Here is a 14,940-nt window from a genome sequence, read left to right on the forward strand (position 1 = left end):
GGAGTGTTAGGTAAAATAGCATCATGACACCGGACACAGATGTTGACCTCAGTTTTGTATGGCAAATCAGTGTTTCAAAGGTTCGACAGGCTGTTAGGAAGAAGGAGCCTCAAAGTCAACACAAGAAATCCAGTCTCAGAAAGCTGCTGCAAGGACTTTAGAGTGGCAATGGGTTTTAAATACTCGTTCGATGCAAAGATTGACAAACCTGTGGCATAAATCAAATCTCATCCCATACTAATTTCACAATATCAGCTTGATACAAAAAGTTAAATTTAAATATCGATCACTATCGTTTGTTTGAACGAATGTCGTATTTTACAAGAAAAAAAACAATTTTTTTCTGAGCAAACGAGACGATTAGCACGACCGTAAACCATGGCAGGAGACGAGACGATGCTAAAGAGAACATTTACTTGACTAAACGTCGAGCTAGATTTGGGTTAAACTTTATAGATGGTTTTCTACATGGATATATTGTTTAACGACCAACCAAAATATCCGATAACATCTTAAATGCTGCTGAATTTTCTGCATCTTTCACTCTTGATTTTGGATCCCCAAAGGTGATGAAGGTGCAGCCCTTGGTTTCAACTTGGACTGAGCATATGAATCTTTTACTGTGTGGAGGCCCTTGCTCTTTCTCAACCCTGCAAGTTCCATCAATGCAGTGATAAGGGAAAACATAATCTTTGATTTCTAGCAGTAAGAACAAGATTCAAGACTTTTTTATTGAGATGATTGAAGGATAAAAGATTGATGAAGCGATGATAATGAGCATTCCAAGGATCACTGAACTGATTGATGAATGAGGAAAGAAAGAAAACAGAAGCGAATGAGAACCACATAAAAGATAAGATGAGCATGCACATCTGTTACTGGTAATAAATACATTTTAAGGATAATTTTTTTCTCTTACATCGATGATTGCCCATACAGATCTTCACTCATCTTTCTTACTTGATGAAATATGATGCAGCAAGTGGGAAAACTAATTTTCTATTTGAGTGCATGACAGACATGTTAGGTGCATGCTGACAATTGGTTATATATGTTCTGGTCTAATTATCGTCTCCATTTAATGCCAGAGTTGTTCAACAAAAAACATTATCACCTCAATTACATGATCAAGAACTAATGTCCACACACCTCCTGGTGGAATGGAGTTGCAACACTTGGCAATTTTTTCTTCTTCGACTTTAACTTAACCAAGGGAAATCATAAAAGCTATTTCTGATGCCGGACGACTTGGAGGAATGCTATTCTCCAAACCTATGGACCTTTTAAAGGCCTCGATTGAAGGCCCAAAAAAGATAGTGAACATGCTCCTGAGACTATTGGTGAGAGGCTCACTTTGGCCAGCTACTATTTGGAGACAAGGTAGAACCAGTGATGAACTGCTCAGTGTCACTTCAGAAAGATTAAGGGGTAAGAGCAGGACAGTAGTGGCTGACAGCGATTGGTGGTGAAGATGCAAAGAAAGGTGGTATAGGATAGGTTGCAGATTGATGACACCTGGGAGAGATAAAGAAAGGAAGACAGAAAAACAAAGGAAGAGAGGGAGTGTAAGAAGCACAGGAGAGAGAAGAAGAAGAGGTTGAAGAACAATATCAACAAAATCATTTCTTTGGCTTCCCATCATATCTCACATATGACTGGATAATACACCATAAAAACCATAGTACCAGAACTTCCAAATCCAATAATATGTATAACCTAAGGCCACTTTCCATATGGTTACACGGAGTTCCCAGGTGATCAAAACCAAGGCCTGTCGTACCGAAGCATACCGCCCGGTACCTCTACAGTGCTACAATACTATACTGTAGCACTGCTATAGTATGAAAAAAATAAAAAAAACATTCGGTACGCCCTGATGTACCGCCCAGTACACCGATATCGTACCATACCGAGCCCGGGTCGAAATGCCAGTACGATACGGTACAGCGAACCTTGATCAAACAAGAATTAACAGATCAAACAAAACTCAAACTAGAACCAAAGATTCTAAGTTATCAACACAAGTTCGAGTAAGTTTGGCTAGTATTTTAAGTGCTGTTTTGTAAAGATACTCCCGATGCAGCTACACTGCAATTTATATAAATGCAGAAAATTATAACTTGCAGCCACTCTAATTTTTTTCCTCATACAGGGCCATTAAATATTGTATGATCATCATGATTCTAGTAGCACTGAGCTTCAACTTAAGCTGGTAGAATGCAGTTACAAACTTAATAAAGGAAGTAGCAATCAGCTTCTCTTTCTCAAACATATTCTTCCGCTATCCTCCGAGACCCCAGTAAAATATAATTGAGACAAGGAACATTTCTAATCTAATATAATTGAATATGAAATTTCTTGATGCAGCTCACACTCTGAGGAGAAATTGAGTTTTTGCCAAGTTAATCAAGTCCCATAAATGTGCCAATCTTTGATAAGTTTGAATTCAGTCCCACAAATGGAACTACAAATGCGACTCATTTTGCCAAGTTAATCGACACCCATACAAGCGTAAATTATGACTCAAGTTCATTTTTACTTTGTTTTATGGGTCTAATAAGGTCAGCTTATGAGTTATGTCACGATTCAAACACCATCTCAATGCAAACTCAGAATGTTATTTATTAAAATGATCTACAACACTAGGATGTCGTAAACATGCATCGACTAGGTTACTTTATTTTCCAACTTCAGTATGCATTGGATTTTTATTTTAACATCGTCCAATAGTGTTTGTTAGATGCATGTTAAGGGACACAAAGTAAATAAGACAATAGATAAAGAGAGAAGCATATAATAATTCTGAATGGATGCACCAACAAAGACAATATTTTGACTGATAGTATAAATTAAGATTTCATTGTTGTTGAAGTTTATAACAAGGAACTGAGAAAACAAGCTTAACCACAGAATTGTTTGAACACATTCAATCTAAATATAACAACACATCAGGACAATGTTGTAGAAGTGAATTGGAAGGATCCAATTCACTCATTGTTTATTAACTACCACATTATTGTGATGGAAGAAGAATTGTAAAGCATTTAAGAGAAAAACAACACAAAACATCTTGAAAAAAGCATGTCTGAGAACCCAAAATTGCCTCAAGAACAGAATCATAAATTCTCAGTAGACTATAACAATTAGGGCAGGAAAAGGAAGCTTAAAGAAGAACTTACTTGTATATGGGCATTATCCAATGCTTCTTGCTGCAAAACTGGTTTAGTTTCTGCTTGGATCCATCTTTCTCCTCTGCAGTTCCATTGCCTGCGGCCGAGCTCAACTCGACCTCCATGTCGGCTTCCTCTAAAGCAGACAGCTTTTGCAGCGCATCTCTCGCAGCGTTGAGCTTTGCGATTGTCTTCTGCTCCGAGCAACCGATGCCCATGAGATCTCCGTCAACAAAGACGTTGGTGATGTTCACAAAACCTCTCTTCCAGTTTTTGATCTCGATGCTTCTGCCCTGCTTCTGACAGAGCTCGTAGAGGGTCGTCACCGGCTGCTCGTCCATGTTCTCCGACGTGATGATCGGCTCTAGAATCCCCCTGAATACCTACGCCCAACCCGCCATTAGACCCACGAAGCACCGAAAAGGAGATGACGCGTCGAGCTCACCTTCCAGAGCAACTCAAGATCGAAATTGCAGTCGACGTAGACGGCGGCGGCGATGGACTCCACGATGTCGGCCAACACTTTGGGGGCTTTGACGGTGCTTCCGCCGTACGGAGCCCACCCAATTTCTTCCTCCCGTTCCATCATCACCAAGTTCGTGAAATCGAACACCTATTAGGGGAAAAAGTGAAGCGTGAGAGGCCTTGATCGCACCGAGTCGGAATCGTCGCAGGGGTGAGGCGGCGCGAGTACCATTTGATCGAGTGCATGTGAGTTGCGGCGGAGGAAACGGTAGAGGCGGTGGCGGACGGCGACGCGGGCGAGCTTTTCGGTGGAGATGTTAGCGGCGCGTAGGGCGGAGAGGCGTCCGGGGCCGAGGTCCGGGTTGGTGAGGTAGAGGTGGTTGGTGATAGCGAGGCTGAGGGCTGCATCGCCGACGAACTCGAGACGCTGGTATGACCGGTGATCGGGGTAAGAGGAGTGCGTAAGCGCCTCCGCCAGGAGGGACTGGTCCCGGAAAACGTAGCCCAGAAGACGCTCGATCTCCGTCACGGCCCGTCGCAGCCCGCCGTCCCTCTCCTCCGCCTCGGGGCAGGATCGGTTCATGGTGTGACCGAACCGGTGGCGGTGGTCGCTCGTCGTCCTCCGTGTCCTTGGGCCTCGGAGCGGTGTGAGACGCTAGTAAACCCATTAGGGATCATCTCCAAATCGTGCGGATCCGACTCTTCTTGAAATTCCACCTCCAACTGATGACATCACAGCCATCCATTTGACCACGCGCCCTTCATCTGACACCACTTGATGGCTGAGATGTGATGTCCGAGTCGTAGTAAGGGTCAAGATTAGGATTCAATGAATTGTATCGGTGTGATTGGATAAGATCTTAGGACTTCTTTAGGAAAGGCGTACGGGATTCCGGGTGGAAGCAATACTCCTATCCAACGCTTTCGTTCATCAACACAGAGCGAGTTGACTGGAGGAAAGAAGAGGGCCCACCTGGGGACCACCGTAACCTTCTAATAGGGAAAACGGTATGGCATCCAAAGTGTCATGTTCTGTGCGGTGAAAACGCACCGAGAAAAACGTCAGGCCAATCGCACGACGGATTCTGACCCTGTGCGCTTCAAGATTCGCAAAGTTCAGATCCAGCGATAAAAGGAGGCCGTGCATGCGTGCATCTTTTCCGAAAGCAGTAATATAATTACTCCCGCAAGTTTTCTACCGCGTCGCCTCGTCGAAGGGTCAAGTGTCAGTGGGACCACTGGAGGGCCCCATTTTTGCCTCAGACAGGTGCGCCGTGGTAAAACCAGTGGGCCGGTAAAGAGGAATCGTCTGCAACTGGCCGTCACATCACGGTCACTCGATCCATCTCGTCCATCAAATTGTGGGGAATTCGAAACCAGGAACGGAACAACTGAAGTTACGAAGAGATGATGCGGCGCGTCAGTACCGATGGTACTGCATGTCTCCTGTTATGCATCAGCTTCGTAAGCCAAGTCGTACCGCAAAGCGTGTCGGGCGTTACAAGCGTGACACATCCACCGCAGGAGCCCACATAAACTCATCCGATAACACTGCCTCGGTTGTGGGCCCCAACGCTTTGCTTAATAAGAGAGGGCGGCTTTTATGCGTTCAGAGTTAACTACATATTTTAAATAGAAATTAGTATTTAATAAATATTTTTAAATTATTTCTGATTTAAATATTATATTCAAATATTATCTCTGGATAGTATTAACATTTCAGTATTTATACAATGCTAATATTTTTTAAAATTATAAAATATTATATGATTCTATCTAAAATTATAAGATTGTCAAAATGATTTAGTGAGAAACTAATATGATTTATATTTTTTATAAAGATTATATTTATTTTATTTATTTTTAAAGACCATTATATAGATATGATTATATATTTATTATATATTTGGGCCATATGAAATTTTTATAAGATTATATGCATTCATTTTTTTTATTTTTTATTTCTTATTTTAAATAAAAAAATATGCAGGATGAATCATCAGAAAAAATTTTATAATTTTAAATTTTTTTTCACATAGTATCTCTACTTTAAAAAATGTATACTTTTAAAAAATTTTCACATAGTATCTCTACTTTAAAATTTTTTAAAACAGAAAAAATTACTTTACCTTTTTTTCATTAGACCAATACCTATTGCTCGAAGGCTATAGGTGGAGGGCAATGGAGGAGTGTGATCAACTCTCGAACAGATGAGCAATATGAAAAAATAGAAAAATAAGTGGATGTGGTTATTTAAAGTATTAGATTTTAAAAAATTACTATTTAAAGTCCATTCTTATTATTCAGAACTCTTTACCATTCTCTTAAAAAAAGAAATAAAATAATATTTTATTATTTATAACTCTTTTGGTTTCGCTTTAAACTCATTGTCAGACTCTTCCTATCTCCCATATACTCTACTAAATAATTTGTGAAAATCCAAACATGACATCTTCTAGGTTTATTTTTCATCTCTTAGAGTTATAGTTTATCTCATCTCAACATATACATACATACATACATACATACATATGATGGATCTACATGGAGCTCCAAAGTCATTCCAAGAAATCCAATCTCTGAAAGCTGCTTCAAGAACTTAAGAGTGGGAATGAGTTATAGAGACTTGTTCGATGCAAAGATTGACAAATATTTGACATAATAAGATCTTGCAATCAATTCTCATTCGAAACTAATTTCACAATATCTGCTTGATATAGAAAGTATAATGGATAAATTTAAATATCCATCACTATTGTTTGTACGAAAGGATATCATATTTTACAAGGAAAAATTTTTTTTTTGAGCAATTGAGAAGATTAGCAGGACCACAAATCATGGCAGGAGAAAAGAGGCAATACAAAAGAGAACATTTACATGACTAAAAGTCGAGCTAGATTTGGGTTAAATTATAGCTGGATTTCTACATGGATATATTGTTTAACGACCAACCAAAATATCGGCTAACATCTTAGATGCTGCTGAATTTTCTGCATCTTTCACTCTTGATTTTGGATCCCCAAAGGTGATGAAGGTGCAGCCCTCAGTTTCAACTTGGACTGAACATATGAATCTTTTACAGTGTGCAGGCCCTTCCTCTTTCTCAATCCTGCAAGTTCCATCAATGCAGTGATTAGGGAATATATATCTTTGTTTTCTAGCAGTAAGAACACGATTGAAGACTTTTTTATTGAGATGATTGAAGAATAAAAGATTGATGAAGCAATTCTGAATGGATGCACCAACAAAGACAATATTTTGACTGATAGTATAAATTAAGATTTCATTGTTGTTGAAGTTTATAACAAGGAACTGCGAAAACAAGCTTAACCACAGAATTGTTTGAACACATTCAATCTAAATATAACAACACATCATGACAATGTTGTACAAGTGAATTGGAAGGATCCAATTCACTCATTGTTTATTAACTACCACATTATTGTGATGGAAGAAGAATTGTAAAGCATTTAAGAGAAAAACAACACAAAACATCTTGAAAAAAGCATGTCTGAGAACCCAAAATTGCCTCAAGAACAGAATCATAAATTCTCAGTAGACTATAACAATTAGGGCAAGAAAAGGAAGCTTAAAGAAGAACTTACTTGTATATGGGCATTATCCAATGCTTCTTGCTGCAAAACTGGTTTAGTTTCTGCTTGGATCCATCTTTCTCCTCTGCAGTTCCATTGCCTGCGGCCGAGCTCAACTCGACCTCCATGTCGGCTTCCTCTAAAGCAGACAGCTTTTGCAGCGCATCTCTCGCAGCGTTGAGCTTTGCGATCGACCTCTGCTCCGAGCAACCGATGCCCATGAGGTCTCCGTCAATAAAGACGCTGATGTTGTTCACAAAACCTCTCTTCCAGTTTTTGATCTCGATGCTTCTGCCCTGCTTCTGACAGAGCTCGTAGAGCGTCGTCACCGGCTGCTCGTCCATGTTCTCCGACGTGATGATCGGCTCCAAAATCCCCCTCAATACCTACGCACGACCCGCAATTATAATAGACCCACGAAGCAGCGAAAAGGAGAGGACACAACAAGCTCACCTTCCAGAGCAACTCAAGATCGAAATTGCAGTCGACGTAGACGGCGGCAGCGATGGACTCCACGATGTCGGCCAACACTTTGGGGGCTTTGACGGTGCTTCCGCCGTACGGAGCCCACCCAATTTCTTCCTCCCTCTCCATCATCACCAAGTTCGTGAAATCGAACACCTACTAGGGTAAAAAGCGAAGCGTGAGAGGCCACGATCGCACCGAGTCGGAATCGTCGAGGGGTGACGCGGCGCTAGTACCATTTGATCGAGTGCATGTGAGTTGCAGCGGAGGAAACGGTAGAGGCGGTGGCGGACGGCGACGCGGGCGAGCTTTTCGGTGGAGATGTTAGCGGCGCGTAGGGCGGAGAGGCGTCCGGGGCCGAGGTCCGGGTTGGTGAGGTAGAGGTGTTTGGTGATGGCGAGGCTGAGGGCTGCATCGCCGACGAACTCGAGACGGTGGTATGAACGGTGGTCGGGGTAGGACGAGTGCGTAAGCGCCTCCGCCAGGAGGGACTGGGACCTGAAAGCGTAGCCCAGAAGACGCTCGATCTCCTTCACGGCCCTCGTCCCACCCTGAGCCAGCATCACTATCACAGGCTGCTGGGTTTCGACTAGAGCAACGACGGAGGCAATGGCCGACGGGCGGGGTTTGGCGGAGGCAGGGCAGAGGGGGTTGAATGATCATTTAGAAAAAGGGCGCCTTGTTTCGATAATTTTCAAATGGGGTGCTGTAAGAGAAATTAAAAAAAAATAAGATTTTTTTAATCATAATATATATATATATATATATTAAAATTATATATTTATCATAAAAATATTTTAAAATTTTTCTAAGTATAATTTTACCATATAACTCTTTCGTCAATCTATATTTAAAATATATTTTTTATCTATTATTTACCAAACATTCAAGATATTCTATTACTATATATTAATCTAAATACATATTAAAAATATAAATATATTCTTAAATGTAACCTATAGCATGATCGATCATCCTAATAAAAAGTTTGAGGTAATGACATACATAAAAATATTATTTATTTTCTCGATTGGTGCTCCTTATTTTTAGAATTCTTAAATAACACTTTTTTTTATTCTCTTGATACTTTAAATAACTTTTTCTCTTTATTTTCTTATACATTCGTCTAAACCAATTCAATTATAATTTTTTCTATTACTAGTAGTATAAAAACACTGTTACATAGTATTTTAGAAAATTTATATTTTTATAAATTTTATAAATATACTGTGTTATAATATTTTTATATTACATTACTGTAAATTTTTTTAAAATAAAACTAAAAAATATAAATACTATACTTTTTAGTATTGTTCAGAACATTGCAGCGCAGTGTAAAAATATTATGGCCGTTCCCATTAATCCTATATATCGATCAATTTTAAAAAATAAATAAATGAAGAAAAAAAAGGATAAGGGGAATTATTTTTTGGTATTAGATAAAAAAAATCTTATTATTGAAAGCTCCTCATTATTATTCACAACCTAATATTTTATAATTTATAACCCCTCTAATTTCATTTTTATCTTCCTTGTTGGCTTTTTTTTTTCATCACGCATATATTCTACTAGACAATTTATACAAGTCTGAAACATGACATCTTATAGGATAATATAATTAATCTAGAAGATAATATCTTCTAAACTATTACATAATTTACATAATCATAATAATATTAAATTATTATAAATAAATATTTTGTTTAAAAAAAATATCTCTTCGAGTTTCGAATTATCTCATCTCATCATTTAGCTTTTTTCATCATAAGAGAAGAATGAAAAATAAGAAAATGGATGATAGGTGAGAAGTGAAATGATTTATTAAAATTAAATTAAAAATTTAAAAATATATCTATTTACAAAAGATAACTTAGAAATATTTAAAAATGTTAAAATAGGTTGTAAATAACAGAAAAAGTTACAAATAGTAATTAAAAAAGCTGTTAGAAAATTTTGAAAATAAGATAATTTCGAAAAAAATTGATATAATATATGTATATATGTATATATGTATATATAGAAGGATTAATAGAGAATACATATATATATATATATATATATATATATATATATATATATATATATATATATCGATGGACCAACGTGTCGATCACAGTCACGCGGGACAGCACACCGGATCGGACAACAAAATAAGAAGGGATGCGTTGTGCACGTATCGAATCCGTTTTACCCTTTCCTCGCCTGACGCCAGAGAGCTGAAGGTCGCACGGATTGATCGTTGTCGCCGACTGCTCGGTCTCTGAATCCAGTGATCGAAGATGGTACGAAGTAGCAAATCTTCCTAGGGTTTTCCTATCTATCCTTCGAATGGTATCGAATCGATTTCTCTGAACGATTTGAGACTTGACGCGTTTCCACTCTGATTTTCCCGTCAAAATTACCTCGGCTTAGGGTTTCTTTAGTTCGATCTTTGAGATGATTGCCTTGTCTCTTGGATTTGGATTCGTTCTATTGGTTTTCTGTGATGCAGTTCAACCCTAATTCTCCTTTCAATATCGTCTAGCCTTTAGGGATTATCTTCTCCGGTAAGTTTGTTCTTCTTTATTTGTTTCTTGCCGTATTTGTTTGTTTAGATTTTGATTCATCCTATTAGTTGTTTTTGTGATTGGTCGTGTTTGGCATCGTTGAATCCATTGGATCGATTTCTCTGAACAATTTAGACTCAACGCGTTCCAACCCTAATTTTCTCTTTACTATCACCTTTGCCCAAGGTTTTGGTGATCGAGATTCTTGTTTTTCCTTATAGATTTCTATCCATGTACTTTGATGTTGATTTGTCCTATTATTTGGCTGTAATTGTTGCTTTGATGTGTGTCAGCGTTAAATCTTGAAGTCTTTATGCTATTATCCTCAGAGCCCTTCTCTGGCAGTAGCTGTAATTTTACTTTTTCTTCCACTAATTTTATGCTTCTCCTTTGTTCTTCAGTCATCTCTTGCAGCTGCTAGAGCAGATAATTTTTACTACCCACCAGAATGGGAACCAAAAAAGGTACTTTTCATTGTACTTGGTATTATTCTGATTGCATTGTAGTTTGCTAAGGCCTGTCCCTGTCATCTGCTGATTGATTTAATTTATATGCTCTCCAGGGTTCCTTGAACAAGTTTCAGGGACAACATCCTTTGAGGGAAAGAGCCAGAAAGTTAGACCAAGGCATACTAATTATAAGGTACATGATGGGTGAACCAATAAATATTATTTACAAAGCATGTTGCTTACTAATTCTTTTTTGTCTTTCTGAAAAAGCGTCGATCCATTGAGTTATCTATTTGGATGCACTTACCATGATTTTTTTCCCGATAAGAAGGCATGATGATAAACTATGCATTTAGATAGGTCAAGCCATATTCCTCGATAAAACAGAGTTCACGCCTTATGAGGATTAGTGTTTCCTTGTTGCTGTTTATTTGGAGCAACTTAATATGATATCGGTGTGTTTGGGAACACATTTGTATTTTTAATGTGCATTTGGAGGAGGATTGAGTGAATGTGTAGTTGTGGAATGCTTTGTGTGTTTGGTAAACAATAAATTAAAACTACATTTTATATGTGTATTGACATAAGTATTGTTTGATACGATTATATTCAATAGTGAATACATTTTTTTTTATTTTAATTAATAGGTAAATAATATATATATGTGTGTGTGTGTGTGTGTGTGTAATCTTATAAAAATTTTGCATGACCCAGGTTTGTATACAACAACAACAACAAAGTTGAAAGTCTCAATTACTTGGGATCGGTATGACCTAGATATATAATAAATAAATTAAATATAATCCTATAAATAAATATAAAATAACCTTTTAAATCAAATAAATAAAAATTATCTTATAGGAAACATAAATCATGTTGGTTTCTCACTAAATTTGAAATTTTTAGTTAGGGTTTTTTATTATATAATGGCAATCTTATGATTCTATAGAATATCACAGGTTATTTTGAAAACTTTGTAAAAAAAATTCATTAACATCCTGCAAATGTAAAAATGTTGATGCTAGTATGCTACCCTAAGGTAGCGTCAGTAGTTGAGCATATGCAATGCAACATCCATGCCAAATATGATTTAAAAGAAAAATTTACTAAAAATAAAATTGTATTTGAAATGTGCATTGGGCCATCAATGAACATTTCAGATGCATTCCTAAATGCACTCTATAACCTTTACTAGCCTATCATATTCAGTTATGAAGATGTAGCACATTTCAGATGTTTTCTCTTGTGTGGGTTTTGGTATTCTATATAACTTTCAATGTTGATTTGGGTTTTGGTATTCAATATAACTTCCAATCCTTTGATGTGCATCATGTCTACTGCTTGGTGAGTTATTTGATATGAACAGGAGGATGTCCATCTGCAAATAAGTTACTGTATGCTCTGAACTTGGCAATTGTGAATCTAGATGTTGAGAGACACCGTAGGGGATCTTGGCCACATGCATATATGTTGCCTTGTAGAATGTAGGTACAATGTTGCATGTACCTGATGTATGTGTGAACTTTGATTGTAAAATTAAGGGGGGTTTTTATCAGTAAGGCATAATTGTAGATAAGAGAGGATGACATGCAAAATTTTGTGGCTAGGATGTCTTTTGTTTTTTGAAAGTTTGAATAGGCAACTGGAAACTTGTAAAAAGCTGTTTGATCGAAGGTTAGGATAGCTTATTTGGTTGCATTTTGTAGGACTAAAGCAGGTTTTAAAATATACCTTAAAAATGATCAGGATGCAATTTATATTTTAGGAAAAGTCAAAACTGCTATTTTAGACATTGTATTGATCCTTGAGAAGGACAAGCTTTGTTGGTAAATTTTCTAAGGACGATGTGGAACTTTATCAATTCTTTCACTTGATTTGGGTAGGAACAATATTTGCAGATATCTCCTTTGAGAAAGGAAAACTTTTTAACTGAAAGATTTTCTTTTTCAAGTCTTGATCTTCTTCTGACTTTCCCGAGCACACTTCTATGAACGTAACTTTGATCCTTTTGTGCAGGTTCGAGATGCCCTTCAATATCTGGTGTGGTGGATGCAATTCGATGATTGCCAAAGGTGTAAGGTTTAATGCAGAGAAAAAGCAAGTGGGAAACTATTATTCGACAAAGGTATTTTAAGAGTGCTTTTTTTTTTTTAATGTTTTCAAGTAGCATAAGAAATTAAATTGGAAATGTAAAGAGAAAGAATCACTTCCCCGCTTTTCTAACGGCACTTTGATCATCTAAAGTTTAAGAAAATGGAATTCTAGGGAGCACTTCATATACAGATGAAGAATGGGATGTTGGATTTAAGACTGATGTAGGTTGGAAAATTACATGTTTTGAAAAAAGAAATATGCATATTTATGTATCATTAATTGAAAAAACGCATGTTGGATCTGGATGTTGATGAATGATTAAGCTACTGATTCATTCGTCAACTATTTATATGCGATAAGAAGAATACAATAAATGTGAAAAAGGAAAGAAGGGCGACTTAAAGCTGAGTATTCAAGTAACATTTTTCCTTGTATTGATATTGGGAAACTCTGTAACATATTGAGGCATTCAGATTTCTGGATGAGGATAGAATCAATTCTTATATGTAGCTGCATTAGAAAGAAATAGAATCACAAAACTTGATCAAGGGTGCAGATATACGGTAGATGTTTATATAAACCATAATGAAGCGAAAATGGGTTCGGATGGTTATTATGCAACTCCCCGTCATATGTACCTAAGTGACATCTGCTAAAATTCTTCTTTTCTTTAACTGGGAAATAATTTCGTTAACATCAGCTTTATTTGTCTTGGTATAGTTTCTCCTGTTGTAACCTTCGACGATCAATATCTATTTCTAGATGCCTAATCGGTAACTTGTGTGCTAGATATGGAGCTTTACCATGAAGTCAGCTTGTTGCAAGCATGAAATAGTGATACAGACGGACCCAAAGAACTGTGAATATGTCATAATCAGTGGGGCTCAACGCAAGACGGAGGATTATGATATAGAGGATGCGGAGACATTTGCCCTTCCAGCCGACGAAGTTATGTGCTTCTTTTTTTTTTTTTTCTTCATTCTACCTGGCTAGTACAACAGTGTCGGTCAGTAGGTTTCGCATCTAATTTTTTTCCATTACAGAGTTCTTGTATCTCATTGAATGGCATTGTTGCAGAAAGAGGCAAGCTGGCTGATCCCTTTTACCGTCTCGAACATCAAGAAGAAGATCTGAGAAAGAAGAAGGAAGTCGAGCCGTTGCTGGTTCGTCTTGAGAGAGTCTCAGACAGTCGGCATGCTGACGATTATAGCCTAAACAGAGCCCTTCGAGCTCGTCTTAGAGTGGGTTATCTTCGAATCCATTGGTTTTTTTTATTCTTTGGCTTTCTGGACATCATCAAGAGTTGCCACTGGTAGTTACGCTGTACCATGTCTTGATCTCAGAACCAAAAGAGAAGGGTCGAGGAAGAAGAGGGGGTATCGAGGAGGATGGGCCTTGGCATCCGGCTTCTCCCCCCCTCAGAAGAAGATGCAGCAGTAACGGCTGCGGTTAGATTTGCCTCGAAATTTGATAGGAACAGAAAGAACAAGCGGGCAGCAATTATGGCTTCCTCCATCTTTCCAGACTCATCGGCATCTGCATCGGGAAGTAAAAGATCAGAGCTGGAATCAAAGAGAAGAAAAATAAAAGCAACCGCAGCATCTGCATCATTGGCCGGAAGAGTCAAGCCTTTGTCGTGGCAACACAGCGCAGGGTTCGTAAAGCACTAACACAGAAAGGATGCCAATGGTTTGGTAGAAGATTGCAGTTACCCACGTACATAAAGTATTTTGGCCATTCGTGCTTGGCAGTGGTATGTGAGAACATACGGAATGCATGCTTTGTTTTCTCAACCTCCATCTGCCTGTCGTAATGACCTGAAAACACCAAGGAGGTATCTTTTTTGAGTAGTACAAACAGATTGATCTTTTTTGGTTTTTGGGTCTTATGGAACAAGGTTTGGGCTTCAACAATGAAAATAACTGTTTCACATGCCACATCACTCAGCAATGCAAAACTTTCCTATCCAATTGTTTAAACACAAAATGATACAGCAGATTATTTGGAAACAAACTTTGAATGATTATTTCGTGCCATATTAAAAACAAATAATATGATGAGCTGGAAAAATGAAAAAAGACAAACACCTGCACATCTAGGGCAAATTAAACGAATGAATGAAATGAATACGAGAAAATATTGCGAGGACCCCCTTAAG

General features: G+C 37.9%; 3 protein-coding genes across 3 annotated transcripts; 1 reads left to right on the forward strand and 2 right to left on the reverse strand.

Moving 5' to 3' along the window:
* Window positions 1–256: 256 nt before the first annotated feature.
* On the reverse strand, window positions 257–4,310 carry LOC103991377 (ribonuclease 3-like protein 2). Its single transcript, XM_009410815.3, has 4 exons — window positions 3,865–4,310; window positions 3,616–3,783; window positions 3,180–3,553; window positions 257–650 (listed from the first exon to the last, which is right to left on the reverse strand). Exons 1-4 carry the CDS (start codon window positions 4,216–4,218, stop codon window positions 482–484), a joined length of 1,065 nt encoding a protein of 354 aa, XP_009409090.2. The 5' UTR covers window positions 4,219–4,310; the 3' UTR covers window positions 257–481.
* A 2,152-nt stretch (window positions 4,311–6,462) lies between these two features.
* Window positions 6,463–8,349, reverse strand: LOC103991817 (ribonuclease 3-like protein 2). The gene is made up of 4 exons (XM_009411357.3): window positions 7,930–8,349; window positions 7,682–7,849; window positions 7,241–7,614; window positions 6,463–6,744 (listed from the first exon to the last, which is right to left on the reverse strand). Exons 1-4 carry the CDS (start codon window positions 8,254–8,256, stop codon window positions 6,576–6,578), a joined length of 1,038 nt encoding a protein of 345 aa, XP_009409632.2. The 5' UTR covers window positions 8,257–8,349; the 3' UTR covers window positions 6,463–6,575.
* Window positions 8,350–9,825: 1,476 nt separating this feature from the next.
* On the forward strand, window positions 9,826–14,714 carry LOC103991378 (uncharacterized). The gene is made up of 7 exons (XM_065116885.1): window positions 9,826–9,975; window positions 10,641–10,703; window positions 10,802–10,881; window positions 12,705–12,813; window positions 13,572–13,735; window positions 13,864–14,023; window positions 14,126–14,714. The coding sequence occupies exons 1-7, from the start codon at window positions 9,973–9,975 to the stop codon at window positions 14,450–14,452; spliced, it is 906 nt and encodes a 301-aa protein (XP_064972957.1). The 5' UTR covers window positions 9,826–9,972; the 3' UTR covers window positions 14,453–14,714.
* Window positions 14,715–14,940: the final 226 nt, after the last annotated feature.

The sequence above is a fragment of the Musa acuminata genome, chromosome BXJ2-7 (assembly GCF_036884655.1).
Source record: "Musa acuminata AAA Group cultivar baxijiao chromosome BXJ2-7, Cavendish_Baxijiao_AAA, whole genome shotgun sequence".
NCBI classification, from domain to species: Eukaryota; Viridiplantae; Streptophyta; class Magnoliopsida; order Zingiberales; family Musaceae; genus Musa; species Musa acuminata.

What these genes read in the sequence shown, in the direction of transcription:
- LOC103991378 (XM_065116885.1), top strand. An exon ending in GAAACTATTATTCGACAAAG is followed by an intron (nt 12,814 to 13,571) that starts GTATTTTAAGAG and finishes CTTGTGTGCTAG; the next exon opens with ATATGGAGCTTTACCATGAA. An exon ending in CCCTTCGAGCTCGTCTTAGA is followed by an intron (nt 14,024 to 14,125) that starts GTGGGTTATCTT and finishes TCTTGATCTCAG; the next exon opens with AACCAAAAGAGAAGGGTCGA.
- LOC103991817 (XM_009411357.3), bottom strand. Translation starts at nt 8,256, where the DNA reads ATGCTGGCTCAGGGTGGGACGAGGGCCGTGAAGGAGATCGAGCGTCTT. An exon ending in CACATGCACTCGATCAAATG is followed by an intron (nt 7,850 to 7,929) that starts GTACTAGCGCCG and finishes TTACCCTAGTAG; the next exon opens with GTGTTCGATTTCACGAACTT. An exon ending in ATCTTGAGTTGCTCTGGAAG is followed by an intron (nt 7,615 to 7,681) that starts GTGAGCTTGTTG and finishes GGTCGTGCGTAG; the next exon opens with GTATTGAGGGGGATTTTGGA.
- LOC103991377 (XM_009410815.3), bottom strand. Translation starts at nt 4,218, where the DNA reads ATGAACCGATCCTGCCCCGAGGCGGAGGAGAGGGACGGCGGGCTGCGA. An exon ending in ATCTTGAGTTGCTCTGGAAG is followed by an intron (nt 3,554 to 3,615) that starts GTGAGCTCGACG and finishes GGTTGGGCGTAG; the next exon opens with GTATTCAGGGGGATTCTAGA. An exon ending in TGGATAATGCCCATATACAA is followed by an intron (nt 651 to 3,179) that starts GTAAGTTCTTCT and finishes TGGAACTTGCAG; the next exon opens with GGTTGAGAAAGAGCAAGGGC.